The 16,159-nt window shown below is 40.4% G+C and overlaps 1 protein-coding gene across 3 annotated transcripts in view; it reads left to right on the top strand.

Annotated features, from left to right (window-relative positions):
* tnr (tenascin R (restrictin, janusin)) overlaps positions 1-15,695 on the top strand; it is a 198,196-nt gene extending 182,501 nt beyond the window's left edge. For all 3 annotated transcript variants that reach the window (XM_014332926.2, XM_014332928.2, XM_014332924.2), the window contains 6 exons: positions 1,630-1,762; positions 3,428-3,579; positions 3,776-3,872; positions 9,122-9,283; positions 9,724-9,887; positions 12,068-15,695. In XM_014332926.2, coding sequence (XP_014188412.1) covers positions 1,630-1,762; positions 3,428-3,579; positions 3,776-3,872; positions 9,122-9,283; positions 9,724-9,887; positions 12,068-12,187 — 828 coding nt within the window. In that variant the 3' untranslated portion in view covers positions 12,188-15,695. The remainder of the gene's footprint in view (positions 1-1,629; positions 1,763-3,427; positions 3,580-3,775; positions 3,873-9,121; positions 9,284-9,723; positions 9,888-12,067) is intronic.
* The last annotated feature ends 464 nt before the right edge of the window (positions 15,696-16,159 follow it).

Here is a 16,159-nt window from a genome sequence, read left to right as displayed (position 1 = left end):
GTATTGAACAACACATGAGTCATTCAACCCATAAAAGCAACAGCAACAGACTGAAGTGCTTTTAAGATTTTTCTCTTTCAGTCTCTGCTTTAGGGTGTGGCTCGTTCTCGCTTCGGTCTTACCTCAGCAGTAATCTAACCACATAGTGGTGAGCCTTAAAGCTGTTCAATCAGCTTCTCCTCTTAGCGAGATAATGGGCTCTTATAATTTACACAAAGTAGCTTTGAGATTAATTTCTTATCTGATGAACAGAACAGTTTGTAAATACATGTATCAGTAATGGTCATGCCTGGAATGATAAAGATCTTACACAAGGACAACATCCAACCATTCGGCTACACATACACAATCGATAGCAAGCGCACGTAGGTATATATTAGCCTTGATAAGACGGGGCTGCTCACTTGCAATAAAAATCTTATCTTGACCCTGAAAACCCAGCGGGACAATGACAGATCCTCTGAGACTGAGAGACACCGTTTACCAGCTGCTTCCCTGCATAATTCACATGGACACATTGCTTCAGAATGTGTGATTTTTTTTTCCCCGGCCAAACCGGCTGAATATTTCATTTTTTCTTGTTTATATTTAATGTGTACTCAGGCCAGACTGTAACACACACACACACACACACACACACACACACACACACACACACACACACACACACACACATGTAGACGCACAAGTTTGTATTCATCGGTCAAACCTCATGCCATTGGATTCATGCCACATGTAAGAAACTGGTGTCACAGAAAGTACGCTCACAAATCGGTCAAACGTCTTGGCTCCTCAAGACAAAGACAAAGGAAGCGACTGCACTGTGGTGTCACACCTTAAAATAGAAATTCTTGTTTCCTGATTGCTTTGCAGCTTCTCAGCGCAGCTGTCTGATAAAAGTCTTTCATTTCCCCCACCCACCCCGCCCTTAGCATCTCTTGTTTCTCACTTCCTCTGCTCTTTAAATTTTTGCATGTTCTCTTGCACTTTCACCTGTGAAAACAAAGGAAGTGTTACCGTAACTCGCACAATATTTAGGTTTCACCTAATGTGCAGTTTTAATTTCTTTGCTACACTCCTCATTTGTTTCTGTTAGCATGAGAATATACAATGGATTGCATTGATATAGCGCTTTTCGGGGCCCTCAAAGCGCTTTACAATTCCACGATTCAGTCACTCTCACATTCACACACTGGTGGAGGCAAGCTACAGTTGTAGCCACAGCTGCCCTGGGGCAGACTGACAGAAGCGAGGTATTGCGCCATCGGCCCCTCTGGCCATCACCAGTAGGCGGCAGGTGAAGTGTCTTGCCCAAGAACACAACGACCGAGACTGTCCGAGCCGGGGTTCGAGTTCGGGTTCGGCAACCTTCCGGTTACAAGACGAACTGCCAACTCTTTGAGCCACGATCGCCTCATGGGCCACTGGGCCTGAAGTCCAGCTGTCATGTGTTAAAAACGAATATCTGAAGGTCTCAGAATTTAATTTCACAGTTTTATTTTTACCCTGAGGTTTGTACTGAATGCACATTAAATTATTACTTTTACAGAATGTAGTTTCTTTATCGGAAATCGCCTCCCTCACACAGTATGCGTTACGCGAGTGAATTTGGTCCTGTGTGTGCACTAGGAGCTGATTCTCGATGCAGAGGACACATGGATTCGACTGGAGGGACTGGCCGAGACTACAGAGTACACCGTCAAGCTCCAGGCTGCGAGGGGACTAGACACCAGCGCTGTAGTCTCTACCACCTTTACTACAGGTACAGAATGCACTCATTCAATCACACGCACACGTAATGCATTTGTATTCTTTAATTGAAGCTGGGAAAGCGATACTAATGTGTAGAGTTTTCTTGGCCCATGAGACTTTTCGCTGCATTTTTTGCATTACAGTTACTCTAACAGACATGCACAGTAATGGTTCCCCAAAGTCAAGCACAATGTCCATCCTTACCCCATCGCTTAGTGAGAGAAAATTACTATTAGGCTGCACCTGCATGGTGGCTGTATGAATAATGTGCTTTAATTTTTATTGTGTGACAGCATGTCTGATGCGTCAGGAAGCATCATAAAGCAGCAGGAATAAATCACAACATCTGTGGCATACAAACATATCACTGGCAATTAAAAAGGATAGACATCGCGCCATGGTCTGAAAAGTTAAGCCATCTTAGAAATGCCTGTTCTTTTTATTAGCCACCAGGTGGCGACACCTGTGGTGACAGAAATACATCCAGAGCTATAGAAAACAGCTTTCTGACTAAACGTCTGTAAACACCTGATGAGTAAGTTGTACTCATTTTGGGTTGTACTGAATAAAAAATTGAGACCTATGCTAGGCTGTTAGCCAAGGAGTGTGTGCTCTCACAGTCAGACCCAGCCGCTCTCTTGCCACATCCAATTTCAAAACACCAAGTTCATGTTGTAGCAACCTGCTGCATCAGCAGTTTCTGAATAGATTGAAACTGACAGCAAATTTACTGGCCTCAAAATATAAGACACAGAAATACTTTGTAAGTGAACTTAATGCCCTGATAATCATGCCCTAGATTTTCCTAGACTTTGGTCATATTCCCTTTTGACCAGAAGCACTTTACTAGAAAGACTGGATTTTTTTGTAGATGATGTTAATCCTGTCTCCTGTTTGCCTCTGAAGTCAGATGCCAGAGCTGGGAGTGACGTCACTCCTAACCTGAGAGCATTCCAACAGTAAAGTTGAAAAAGTAAAGAAAAACAGGAACATTTTGCTCCTCAGTAAGGTAGAGCCAGCATTACAGCAATACAGCCATTGGTTGTTTTTTTGCACTTAACAACAAGCTATAGCACGTTCATAGAGCGGGCCTGGTCAGTGTTCTTCAGATGGAACGTACCATGCTCACACAGCAAATTGTTAACTACCCAGCATAGGAGCTAGGTGTGAATGACTCTAACTGGAGTCCTGTTGGCTTCTTTTCAAACTCTCAAGACTATCTTTAACTGGATAACTGTAAACCTACACAGATGACTCCAGCATTGGCACAAACTGCCAGGCTTGTAAAAGTGACAAATTCCGATTTTACTTCAATGCCTAACAGTTGTTTCTGGTTATTCTCTGTGTTGCCTCCAAAGTCCTGAGAACGACTGTTGACCTGCAGAGCAAATTACATTGCATGACACATCCTTTGCAATTTTTCAACAAATTCAACCAAATGATGGCCACAAGTTGTTAGAGGAAGTTAGAGTCAGGGGAGAGCTCATTTTCTTAAGGCAAAAAATACTTAATAAATGATGTTTAAAAGCATGCCTTTGATATAATATCTAAAGTAACAAGCTTCTAAATACTGTAATAGAGCAACATTTTGACAAGCTGAATATTTTTAAGTCAAAATGGGGAACAGCAAGCAAATTTTAACTTCTCATCACTGGTCCTCCGCCTTTTTTTCCAGGGAGTCGCCTATTCGCGACACCTCAGAACTGCGCCCAACACCTGCTAAATGGAGAGACTCTGAGCGGCATCTACACCATTTACATCAACAGAGACCCCAGCCAGGGGGTGCAGGTGTACTGTGACATGACCACGGATGAAGGAGGCTGGATTGTAAGTGGGTGTAAAGACAGCTAGTGTATAATTATGTACCAATCTGAGTATAGGATGTATTACTTTGATTGGTTGATCTATAACCTCCATAGTGTTTTGTTAGATGCGTCTTGTGTTGTTATATGTGAACACGCCAAGACAAATTACTATGAGCCGTGTGGTTCAAACGGTTTCAATAAACCTTATTGCTCTGCAGGTATTCCAGCGTCGTCAGAACGGCCTGACGGACTTTTCCAGGAAGTGGAGTGATTATCGTGTCGGCTTTGGAAACCTGGAGGATGAGTTCTGGCTTGGTAAATCTCCCACTAGATAAAGATTATATAAACTGTGGTTCCAAAGCAAAGGTTCACTCATTATGTTTAGTTGTCAAATGCAAGACAGAGAAAAAAACATATTGAGTTTCTGAAAGTCTGCGGGCTTGGCTAGAAACATATGTTGCATCACTCGGTGAGGTTAAGGTGGCAGGGGTGAGATTATCTGCATTTATTTGTTTTTCTTGGAAAAAAAACTGACACTGATTGACTTGTAGGTGAATCGCACATTTCACAGGTAAGGTCAGGTCTGCCACCGCCGTATTTCAGCCTGTCACCCTGCCCAATATATTTCAGCTGCATTTTATGGGCAATATTGAGCTGCAAGCTGCCACCCATTTTGTTCAATTTCTGCTGCAGTTTTCTGAAGGCTGTAACACTCTCTCTGTCTACACCCTGTCCCCCATGACTGAGGTGGATTTAATAGGTACAATCAATAGAGGTTCATAGCTTTCACTTGGTTTCAATTGATATATCTGTTTTATGGAGAGGAAAGATGTCTTCAATATTTTGTGCAGGCTGTAAAGCCCTTCTCGTCAGATCTTTCACGTTGTGCAAAGACAGAGAGTCACGCCGCTCATCTCGTCTTTTAGCACTTGACTTCACAAAGTCTATCCGATTCATTACTGGAATCTCTGAAAGCTCATTTCTCTCCGAAATGACTTGGTAATTGTTTTTTTAGCGTCACTCTGATCCAAAGACAAAAACAACAGAACGTCCTCACTGCTTTGATGGACGGCTGAATACTTTTCACCCAGCCCCCCCCCTCCAAATCTCATTATGAAACAATAATTATATTCATTAAAAAATGTGCAAATGACTCATGTTTCTTCATGGGCCAGTTTTTGTGTTATTGTTTTGGTGCAGATGATTAAAGGAAAAATATTACATGAATATTTCATCAAGTGAATCAGGACCTTGAGTGGAATGCTTTTTTGAACTTTTTGATTAAAGAAAGAAATAACACGGCGGGGAAATTTTACGGCATTGCATTATCGCCAGAAGGAAGCCTGCTACTTTGATGACACATTTTGGATAATAATGCAAGATAGCTGCGGCATCCATTTGTGACTAAGCACGCTGTAATAGGTAAAAGCATAAAGGGATTTTTTTTTTTTAAATCTAACCCATCATGAGCTGACAATATAATATAATCCAGTAAAAGAGTGTACAGTTCTTGTTGAGCATATCAGATTTGTTTGGGGTGGGGGTTTCACGCTGGCTATTTTTAAAGATTTATTTTGAGTTGTTGTTGAGCCGAATTAAATAATATTGTCAGCTGTTCCTGTTACTGTTATGCACACAAGAGAGCGCGTTCAAAGGTAGCTCTTTATCTCAACAGGAAAAGTTGGATTGCTGTCTGCTGGTATGAATTAATTATTTATCTGTTTTTGTATTTCAACAAAGAAGAGAGGAAATTACTCCCGGAAGCAAAGAGCTTTTGATAAAAATATTAAATATTTTTGTAGGATGATACTGCACACACACACACACACACACACACACACACACACACACACACACACACACACACACACACACACACACACACACACAGAATAAAGAGAGAAATCCCTCTCTTTTGCACACTGTTAAGTATTGAGTGTGGATAGTGAACTATAAAGTGACAGGAATGTTTTTTCTCTTTCTGATGGAGGCACCTGAAGGCATCGCATAGAAGCTTCCTGGCACAGATCTGAAAGATTGTTTTTAATGGCTATGTCAGTACAATACAGTCTAAAGATGCCTGAGCGTATCTGGCTCAGTGACTACATTTCATCTGACCTGTTTCCACTACTGCTGAATCAGCTATAATTTGCCCTCTCGCCGATTCTGAGCAGGCCCCGTAGAACGGTACCTTCATCTCCAGGGTCTTCCTTTACTTTCTAGGTGCCTCCCAGGATACACTTTCCCCCATTCCATCCTATTTCTTCTGGCTGCGCTGTAACTTTGTCCTCGGTGCACAAAAGGAGCTTAATGTAACCTCAGGGTGTGGAGCGTCAAGAGTGGCCCCATAAAGCAAGACAGATATGCTGACAGCACAGCACACAGAAGCCTCAGCTTTACAGGTCTTAACACAAAATGTTGAGACCAGAACACTAATTTCTTTAGTGTATTACACTTATTTTAGTTTTATAGTTTTTAATTTTATTTACACTTTATTAGGTTCTGTTCAGCTGCTCATTAGCACAAATATCTGATCAGCCTATTACATGTCACCAATTCAGTGTATTTAGGTATGTAGACATGGAGTAGAGCAGCGGTCCCCAACCCCCGGGTTTGGTACCGGGCCACGAGAATCGAGGCTTGGGTGTGAAATTCATCGTTTTCAGGGTTTTTATTGGTTTTTAAGTGTTATTTTTTAATCGTTTTTATCATTAACTCGGTTTCCCTGGGTCCTTTCCCATGTGTTATGAATAAATCTTCTTCATTTTTTGGTACCGGCACTGGTTTCATTTTGTTGTTTGTATCCGTGACACCTTAAAGCCCGGTCTGTGAAAATATTGTCAGACATAAACCGGTCCATGGCGCAAAAAAGGTTGGGGACCACTGGTCTAGAGGACTCGCTGAAGTTCAAACCAAACATCAGAATGGGGAAAAAAGGAGATGTACTTGAATGTGGCATGGGCTTTGGTTCCAAATAGAATGGTATAGTATTTCAGTAGCACTCATTACAACTAAGGTATGCAAAAAAAGCATCTCTGAACACACAATGCGTGTGTGTGACAGAGAAATCAAGGCTATAGTTCACATAGGCCACTAAAATTGGACAATAGAAGATAGGAACAAATTCTTCCATGTATTACTTTTTGTATTAGCTCTGTTAGTTTTTATTCCAGTTAACTCCAGTTTTTTCTGTTCATCCACGGGTTAAAATTATTGTGAGCAGGAAACCATTAGCACAGGAATCACCAGAAACATTACTGATGGCTTTCTGCTCTTCAGCTGCCCTCGTAACACCATGACAGCATGATCCGGTATCCACCTACAGACACCATGAAAATGAAACTGCTGATCAGAGTGCAGCCATCACTACATATATCGCAGGTTTTTGAAATGTGTTATGAAAATATTATGTGTGAAAAGGATCCGAGGAGGCGGAGGAAAATGATCACTCTGGGGTCGGTGAAATTTGTGGTGTAACTGATGTAAGGCCTACTTTTATAACTGTAATGAATGCTTAATTTAAGAACAAAATCCTCGGGGTTTCCTTGCAATATGCAGTGTTGCCCCCCCTGGTCAATAACACTAATTGTCTTTTAATGTCTTTACTGCCTAAAATGCATGTAAAAATCAATCAAACTCTACATAAGGCCCAGTGTCAACTTGTTTCTCCTGAACGAGCAAAGTCTCTGATGACAGGAATTACACTGCTTCGCAAAGCTGATTGTGAAATGAAATGCTGGTTTTAATCGCTGCCCTCATCAAGCCCCAACACAGAGAATGTTGCATTTTTTGGAGTATATTATGTGTTATACATAGACATCTGTTGCTAGCCAAAATAAACAAGTAGAAATGGACATTACTTCCTCCCAAATCACTGATCGGAATATCCCTGCACTCCTAAATGTTACAGGGAGCTGTGTTCATATCAATTAAGCTAATTGCTATGTTTCTGTTGCGTCTCATTCTGGCGCTGTAGTCGCTCTCATTTCACTTTTCACTGTGTAAAGAAGTGTATCCTCATAAAAACGTGAAGGTTATCGTCCTACAGATGGTCACTGCAGTTCCAGAGTAGGTGACCTTCACTCCTCTTTCAAGAGATTAGGTCACCGTCTTAGCCCTGGAGAGCCATTGCAGGGAACATTTAGCTAATCACTGCCTCTGCACACAGAATAGCAATATACCAACCATAAACATTGATACTAAATCCACTCAAACTGAAAAGAAGGAGCACTTAACGGGCCAGCAGTAAAGAATATGGAAATTGAACTTTCATTATTATCCGTTACAGCTTGAGAACAGCCATTTTTATTGCAGCTCTAGGCCAATCTATTCTCCCCACCCCCGCTGACCTTAACCGGTTTATCCCGAATCCAATGCCAGTTTGATGATGTCATAATGGAGAGAAACGCACAGCGACAGTGTGCGATTTGCGATCATTATCCCCTGCTCTCGATTTTTCTTTAATCCCCCTATTCCTTGTTTCTACTTCATTGTGAGAGAAATGTAGTGGTAATAAAATTTGATGAGATGGTAATATTGGTAGTATAATAGGAGAAGAGCGCAATAGTGTTTCACAATGCATTTTTAATTGCCGCAGTTTGGAATAGAGCAGTCTGATCCCATAAAAGTGTTGGAAGAAGAAAAAAGAAAAACGATGTGCGACAGATTAATTGCTGATAATGCGGTGATATGCTATGGATATTAGAGATGACTGAGTGTTAAACACAGTTTTATTATAACAATAGCTTTTCCCCTGTCACCCTAAGTGCCTTTGGGTTGTAACATAGATTTTATCTACTTTCCATTGACATATTACAGCAGATTTAGTTTCCCTGCTCTCCCCCGATTTTGACTTCCTACTTCTTATCAGCGAAGGCTTGGGGATTTTATTTTATTTATTTGCTGCTCAAAATGTTCCAAGGGTTCAGAAAAAGTGCATGTGTGTTTCTGTCGGAGGTTAAGCAGGGAAGGAGGCTCTTTTTCCAAATGGGTGCTTGTTGTAATCTGATAGCGAAGGCAGTTCCAATCGCTCAGGATAGTGCGGGGCCTTATCGTCTGTCGGGGCTCAAACGAGCCCCCCGTATCTGCTACCTTTGAGATAGAGAGCAAAGCTGCATATCTCGCAAACTTGGCATTTGCCGGAGGGCTGGTGGTGACGGTGTCCACCGGCCGACACTGCCAATCATATCCAGTAGAGCCACAAGGCCAGCTGATGAAGACGCTTGACATCGGGCCTGTGAAGATTGTAACAGGTGGTTAAAGCAATCACATGAGAACATCTCGGGGCGATTAGGCGTTTGCAAACAACAAATTGTAAATTGTTCTGTGAATTCTTTTAAGGGCTTTGCCTTATCTCGGCAGCACAGTCTTCATTTAAATCTGCTACTGCTCATTATTGCCTATGCTTGCACATCTTGGTGATGTTTCAATGTAGACTTCCTGTTACAGGAAAGTCTGACTAAACCTGAAAATCGTTTTCTTTTTTTTTTGGTGATCGAATGTTGGGGTAATTCAGACGGGAAATGTAACTCAGTTTGAATCTAAAATTGCACATTTCTCTGCAGGTCTAGACAACATCCAGAAGATTGCCGCTCAGGGACGTTATGAGCTGAGGATTGACATGAGGGACGGACAGGAGTCAGTCTACGCTAATTATGACAAGTTCTCCATTGGAGATGCAAGAAATCTCTACAAGCTCAGGATAGGAGAATACAATGGCACAGCTGGTAATTTATATGTATTATATATATATATATTTATATATATATGCTCCAAAATAGCCAGTGGTGACATTCAGCGCTGTCAGTTTTTGCTATATGACCCTCATTTTATGTCAGAATTGTCCCTATGCCTCTGCCATTTTTTTGTCATTGTAAACCTGCCTCAGCACTCCTCCACATTTCCATTCCTGTCCACTCAGTCTGTTAGTGTGACAATATACCACAATTACCCATGATGCCCTTATGTTTATGATCGTAATTCTCTCTCTCTCAAGATAAACTCAAAGAGCCTGAAGTTGGGACTTTTTTCCTCTTACATCTTCCTGTCACCCTCCTGCTTTTATTGGCTCATTTATGTCCCGCTGTTATTCACAGAAGTTCAGTGTTTCTTAGGAAGCAGTACTAATATTAAAAGCTCTCTACCGCTCTCTCTGTTGTGATCCCAGGTGACTCTTTGAGCTACCACCAGGGTCGGCCCTTCTCGACAAAAGACAGAGACAATGACATCGCTGTCACTAACTGTGCGTTGTCATACAAAGGAGCCTGGTGGTACAAGAACTGCCACCGGGCTAACCTCAATGGCAAATACGGCGAGTCCAGGCACAGTCAGGTCAGTGCTCATATATACATATTAAGTGATGAAAAAGTAACGATCCTGAATGAATGATATATAATTTTGACAATTTTGTGGTGCAAGTTTTTTTTTTTTTAAAAAGAGGGCAAAACTATTGTGTTTGTTATTTAAAACATGACGAAGTCTCTTAGAGCAACCTGAGCTCCGAGAGGTTTATGCTAGTTTGACAGTATGTTCAGGACACAACTTCAGTCGGTGCGACCGGAGATAGTTATTTTGTTTTTTGTGCTTCCTGATTTCATTTGTGTTTATGTTACAAAATATGATGTAAACCACTCTATTTTTCCTTCTGGGATCACCTGGCTGAGTCACACTACAGTAAAAATAGGGTGGCATCCTCCTTGCAATTAGGAAAAATTGTGAGGTTTTTTTTGCATCGGGTGAGTTGTTACAGCAAAGTTTGCAATGCCTGGAAGAAGGCAACCTGTCTCCAAACAGCCACAATCTGACTCCAATCACTCTCAGACAATTTCCACATTATCACAAGACCGCGTGAAATTGCAACCTGACCCCATTCGGTTGCAAATTGATTGCCGTTTTATTGTCACCTTGATGCAACAAAGTCAAGGTAGATGCAGATGACTGCAAGTGGTCACAAACCTGAACGATGTCCTGGAAGCAACTGTTTCAGAGGCAGCACGATCGCAAATTCAACACACATGCGATAATTTGTTTGCGGTCTCTAATCACTGCTTTCCTTTTCATGACTGTAGCGTGAAAATTTAACTGTCAGCTCATTGCAATGGGAATGAAATTCAGCACAGTTTAAGTGTTTCCATTAGAAATAACAGATGAGAAGTAGTTGAAGGGAAAGTTGTTGATAGCCGTTTTGTGGGTTATTGAGTATTTTGGCCAGCGAGTCAGTTGAAGTGTGCTTCCATGTCCAACTTTTTGATGTTGCAGCTAAATTTTGATCTTTTAAACGTTACAGTTTTGTCCTCTTAGATATTTTTTTAAAATCTTTTCATAATGTGTTCTGCGAGACCACGCTAACCTTGATCTTTCATGACCAAAATTGAATGACTTCATTCTTGAATCCACATCAACTTTGTGCCAAATTAGCTCCCACGAGGTGTGCAATGGATACCACGTTCACAAGAATAGGAATCCTTTGAAAACTTCATTCAACCTTACTGCATAAACGTGCCAGTTCAAAGTGGGAAAGTTTTTAAAAATGTGTTTTTTTTGGCTATTTGAATGAATCAAGTCTTAAAGTAAGTGCCATCTTTTGAAAAAGGTTGCGTTTTGAAAGTGTATCTTGGCATTTACAAGTCTCACTTTAATGGTATCCAATACAGAACAGTGATTAAAGGCTAAAACTTGTCATTATGAAAGGGTAATAATTAGCAAATGAAATCACATGGAACTTGCTACCAGCATCCATCTTGATGAAGGAGTTTTTTAATGAAAGGTCAAAATTTGAAGGACCAAATCTGCTACACTACTCGTCTGATTTTAATGAAAGAGGATGGCGCTTGAGACTAATTTGTCAAGAGATACGCTTTCATTTCCCAGTAAGTTCAAACAATTCAAGCATTTCAAGTTCCTTTAAGGAACGGAACAAATTGTTAAATGTGAGATTAAAAATAAAAAAGCACTGGCACCCCAGCCGAACACGAAAATGGACACTTTTTTGTGTTTTGTACATGTGATGTGGGATAATTGAGGGCTTTTCGTGTCCCTTCTGACTGGTGTGTGGTATTCCTCGTTTTGCTTGCTTCATAGTGAAATGGCTCAATGTGTTGTGTGAAGCCGTGATTAGGATTTTGGAGCATCGCCGCTTCTCCCACTCTGCTCCCGTGCCTTCCTCTTCATCTGTTAATGACATGAAACAGGAACAGGTGGCAGCAGAGATGGTCGGCCATAAAGACACGCAGCGAAAGAAATGTTGGTGGTGATGGGGATTAGAAAGGCTAGACTCAGGCTGTAATTACACCAGGGTCGTATTTGTGCTAGCTATTAAGTCAGGATTCCTATCATCCTGGATTGAATGCTTTATTTAAATGAAAACTACACTTAAATAGAAGCATAACTTTTCCATCTTCAGAAATATCTCATATCTCATGTGCTCAAAAAAAAGAAATAAAAGAAGAAGAAGAAAAAAAATCCTGTTGATCCGAGCTGCTTCCCAAATTGTACTTCTCGCTTTTTTACAGGGTATCAACTGGTACCACTGGAAAGGCCACGAGTTCTCCATTCCCTTTGTGGAGATGAAAATGAGGCCGTTCAATTTCCGCAGCATCAGCAGCAAGAGGAGGCGGTCTGCCCCTGTATAGATGAATCGCCACGATCCAGCCCAGAGTCATGGATAAATGGAGTTCGGATGTTGAGTTTTTGCTATTCGCGTGCCTCACTGACAGGAGCAGCAGGCTGGGATGTGACCGCGGCAGGGCAACGTTAGTGAGGCTCAAAGAAGAAGCAGAATATGGCAAAAATCTACTAATATTTTATTAAAACATTAACAAGAAGATGTTATAACCACGGATGTAATCATAAAATAGCAGAGAGGCTCGAGCAACGTCCGAACTCTGTTGATCTCTCCACCTGCCCAGCTTTAGCTGTCTTACCCTGCTGTACTTCTGCCCAGAAGTTAGAAGACACTGTATGTAATTTATTAAATACTATGAATGAAAATGGTTCTGTTTGCTGTATAAAACAAACAAAAAGACAAAACAAGAGGAAAGGCAAACCAGGAAGCTTTGTTTTTTTTTCTTTTAATCCGTGATTTGTCTTTCCCTACGATGTGCTCAGAAGCGCCCTCAGGAGTGAGAGCTAGCATTATTTTAACTGTTACAAAATAACACTTTTAACTAAAAGAAAAAACAAAAAAAACCTGTATATGCCCTTAAAACCCTCTGTAAAATATATATCTATTTTTATACCTGATATTGTGACAAAGTCCATTTATTTGATGCCTTGGTTTTTGACCCTATATTAAAATTAATATTAATTTTCTGGATAATTAGCATTAAAAAACAAAACATTCACAAAGCAGTGCACCAGCAGCAGCTTCATAACCATCTACTTTATTTTTTTCATTATCTTATGGATTATGGATTTTAAAGCAGAATAAAACTATTCTCTTATTATTATCATTATTATCGTTATTATTATTATTATTACTACTACTGGTGGCCACGCTGAGACAGTATTTGCACTGTGAGTGGGAACACAGCAAAGCTGTTGTTGGTCATTCACTTCATTTCTTCGGTTGCTAATGGGCATTAGATTTTTCGAGCTCGTCTTCTTGGCCAAAAATAACAATCTCTTAATTGCTTTTTGACCCCTGCTATAGATGCTCTGATTGCTTGCAGAGATGGCGCTGATAGATGCAACATTTAACCAAAGATCTGCATAATAACGGCCCGGCCTGCTGTTTGGAAAGATGCCAGTCACCAAAGTCACTGAAGCAGCTTTTTCCACCCTGTGTTAATAAGAGTCCCACTTTTTCAGGGGCTTTTTATGGTAACTGTGTCCCCAGGCGTAATTTTATGCATTATGATCGCTAAATTCTATGCAGGGGAAAGTCAGGGGTACAGCGCATGTTTTGGCCCACCTCTCTCCCACTGCTGGCTGAAAATGAACCTAACAAAGAAAGCAGAACAGTAGGTGGAGAGGAGCCAAGTCTTTCTTCTGTGCTCTTCTTTTACTCGCTTCACAATTTAAGCTCCCTGGTGAAACAACAAAATCAGCAAACACGGCTGAGCCTGTATTCCTTTTTAGCTGGGCGGGTGTAATCTGCAGCGTGCCCACCAAACATTTTGCTTTAATTCACCGCTCACGGAGTCGCACAAAGTGTTGGGAGCCAGTTGGTTTTCTTGAAGTTGTTTTCTTGGAGTTTTGCTGGCCCCTTTTCAAGGGGGAAAAATGCCCTCTGCGGAGTCGGAAGATGAACCACACAGCAGTCCACGGAAATCGATGTCACCATCACTGCAAGCGACATTTGGTCTCACGATTGATAATCTGATTCTGTTTTTTTCAATTTTTGATCAGCTGGAAAGTGAACTTTTCTTTATTTCTTCACTTTTCTCACAGGAGTGAGCAAGCGACTTTGGCTCCTATTGCGACTTTGTATATTTGTCTTTATTTCTTCCCCATTTAGACTTTAAAATATTTGTAACTCTCCCCTCTATGAACTACTAACAATATACTCATGTAGATATAGAGCTGAAAACAGCTTTTGATGTGTTCCCCCTTAAGATGCAAACTAATTCAACAAGCCCTTTTGAACATCTCCATTTTAAGTGCTGTATTTTTAACCAGTGTTGTGGTGAAGGCTGGAGGGAGACTTGTGCATGTGGACTAAAATGCAATCAAGAGCCTGACAGTAAAAACCATATGTCCTGAGGATGCGTTGCAATCTGATTTGTAGTCACGTTTCTTTGTTGATCTGGGTAAAAGGTGCTCCTGAAGTTTGTTAGGTAGAAGATATAGATCACTTTGATTATCAGCCTCCAAGTCAGGTGATCACATGATCTCTCCTGAGTCTGATTTATGTTTCAGTGTCTAAGTAACTGCTTCAGTCCATCTCCTGTAGTGATTTATAATAGAATAGAGAATTATCTGTACTTATTTCATTAACTAATTAGATGAAGTTTGCCTCATTGGGGTTTGTGTACGAGGAACAAAGGTCGGGAAGCAGAAAAGGAACAGAATTTAATTTGCATTGTGAGGAATACCTCTCACTGCGGATTATAAGGTGCTCTTAAAGAAAGCTAACGTTATATTTCCATTGATTTTGACTTTTTTCTATTTTGCAATAATCCTTCAACCATTAATAACTTCACAGAACGAGCCTTTTGTTTAACGTCATCCACAGATCCACATCCATTCTTCTTCTTTGCATTTACATGAGAAAACAAATCCAATGAAATTCTACAGAAAAACAGGGGCCTGAAATATTTTCTTGATATTATTTCCTTCCCTCATTACCTGAGATCAAGTTGTGTTGATATTTTTTTCCACATCTGGTCTATATTCTGTGTTTTATAAAATCTTTTCCACCTATTGCACAGCATCCGGTTTAAAAAGTACATTTTATCCCCATTGCTTAAACTTAAGACTCGTACTGAACTTCTTACAAGTTACAATATCACCTTTAACCAATGTTATTGCGATTATATGACCTTTTTATGCTACTGATATACTGACAGCATAATAATTAGGGCTGAGCCAAATGCTTCAAAGCGTGGAACCTGTCCGTCCTAGACATCACAAATCATACACTTCTTTTTTTTTCTCCTGGTAATCATTTACATTGAGTTAGCTAAAACGTTGGTGATGTTCTCTGTAGACACAATAGGACAATATTGACCTTGTGTCCATATATTGTATAATTACCCAGTAATGTATTTATCTCGACTGGCCCACTCACTTGAGAGGATATCTGCTCCCTTTATTTATTTCACTGCTATTTATTTTCCTGTTTCTTTGTGACTGATGTGACACAAAAACAACAACAACAAAAAAAGAAAATGCTTTTATTTATTGGGTTTGTGTTCACAGATTACTTAACTGATATTGCCACCGTGGTTGGTAATAACTCGTATATAGGCAGATAATGTAACTGCATTCATTTGACAAATCTTGCCATGGAAATGTAAATGTTGATAAAATGTGATCTTGACTGTTTGAAACGCTCATGTAAGCTGAAACTAGGAATTATTGTTGGATAACCTTGGATATTACTGTCAAATTTAGCTCTAGTTTGACTTAAACATGTACTATATAGTTCCTTTTTTAATACATTTTCTACATATTAATAAAATATTCAAATAGTCTGAATCGGTGTCTGACTCTCCTTTTCGTTTCGTGAGCGCTGACTGCAAGCTGTTACATAAATTTGATGACACAATGAACTGCTCACGGGGTCTTTAACTTGCTTGGATGTATTTGCTTAATAGACACTCATTTTTGAGTCACATTTTATATTAAACAAATGGGATTATGGTTACTGTGAAAATCCTTCTCCATTTTGCTCCAATGAAATAACGAAGCATGGAGAACCAACTCCATGTCCTAAACTTATCAAAGTCTCTCCACCTCTAATTGGAGGCCATTAAAAACTGAACTGAAATGCAACTTCTACTCGTGAATAGTGCCAGGGGCAGTAATAACAATCTGCCAGTGTGGTTTGGCTACAAGACCTCTAATTTATTCTCAAACAGACAAAACAGGCCTGCAAGAACCTAAAACAATCCAACCTATGCAATATTACAGGTAGGCACAGAAGAACAATAACACGTTCA

This window comes from Haplochromis burtoni, unplaced genomic scaffold, assembly GCF_018398535.1.
Source record: "Haplochromis burtoni strain Fernald_Lab_line unplaced genomic scaffold, NCSU_Asbu1 Contig_3, whole genome shotgun sequence".
NCBI lineage: Eukaryota > Metazoa > Chordata > Actinopteri > Cichliformes > Cichlidae > Haplochromis > Haplochromis burtoni.
This window is presented reverse-complemented; position numbering and strand designations above follow the sequence as displayed.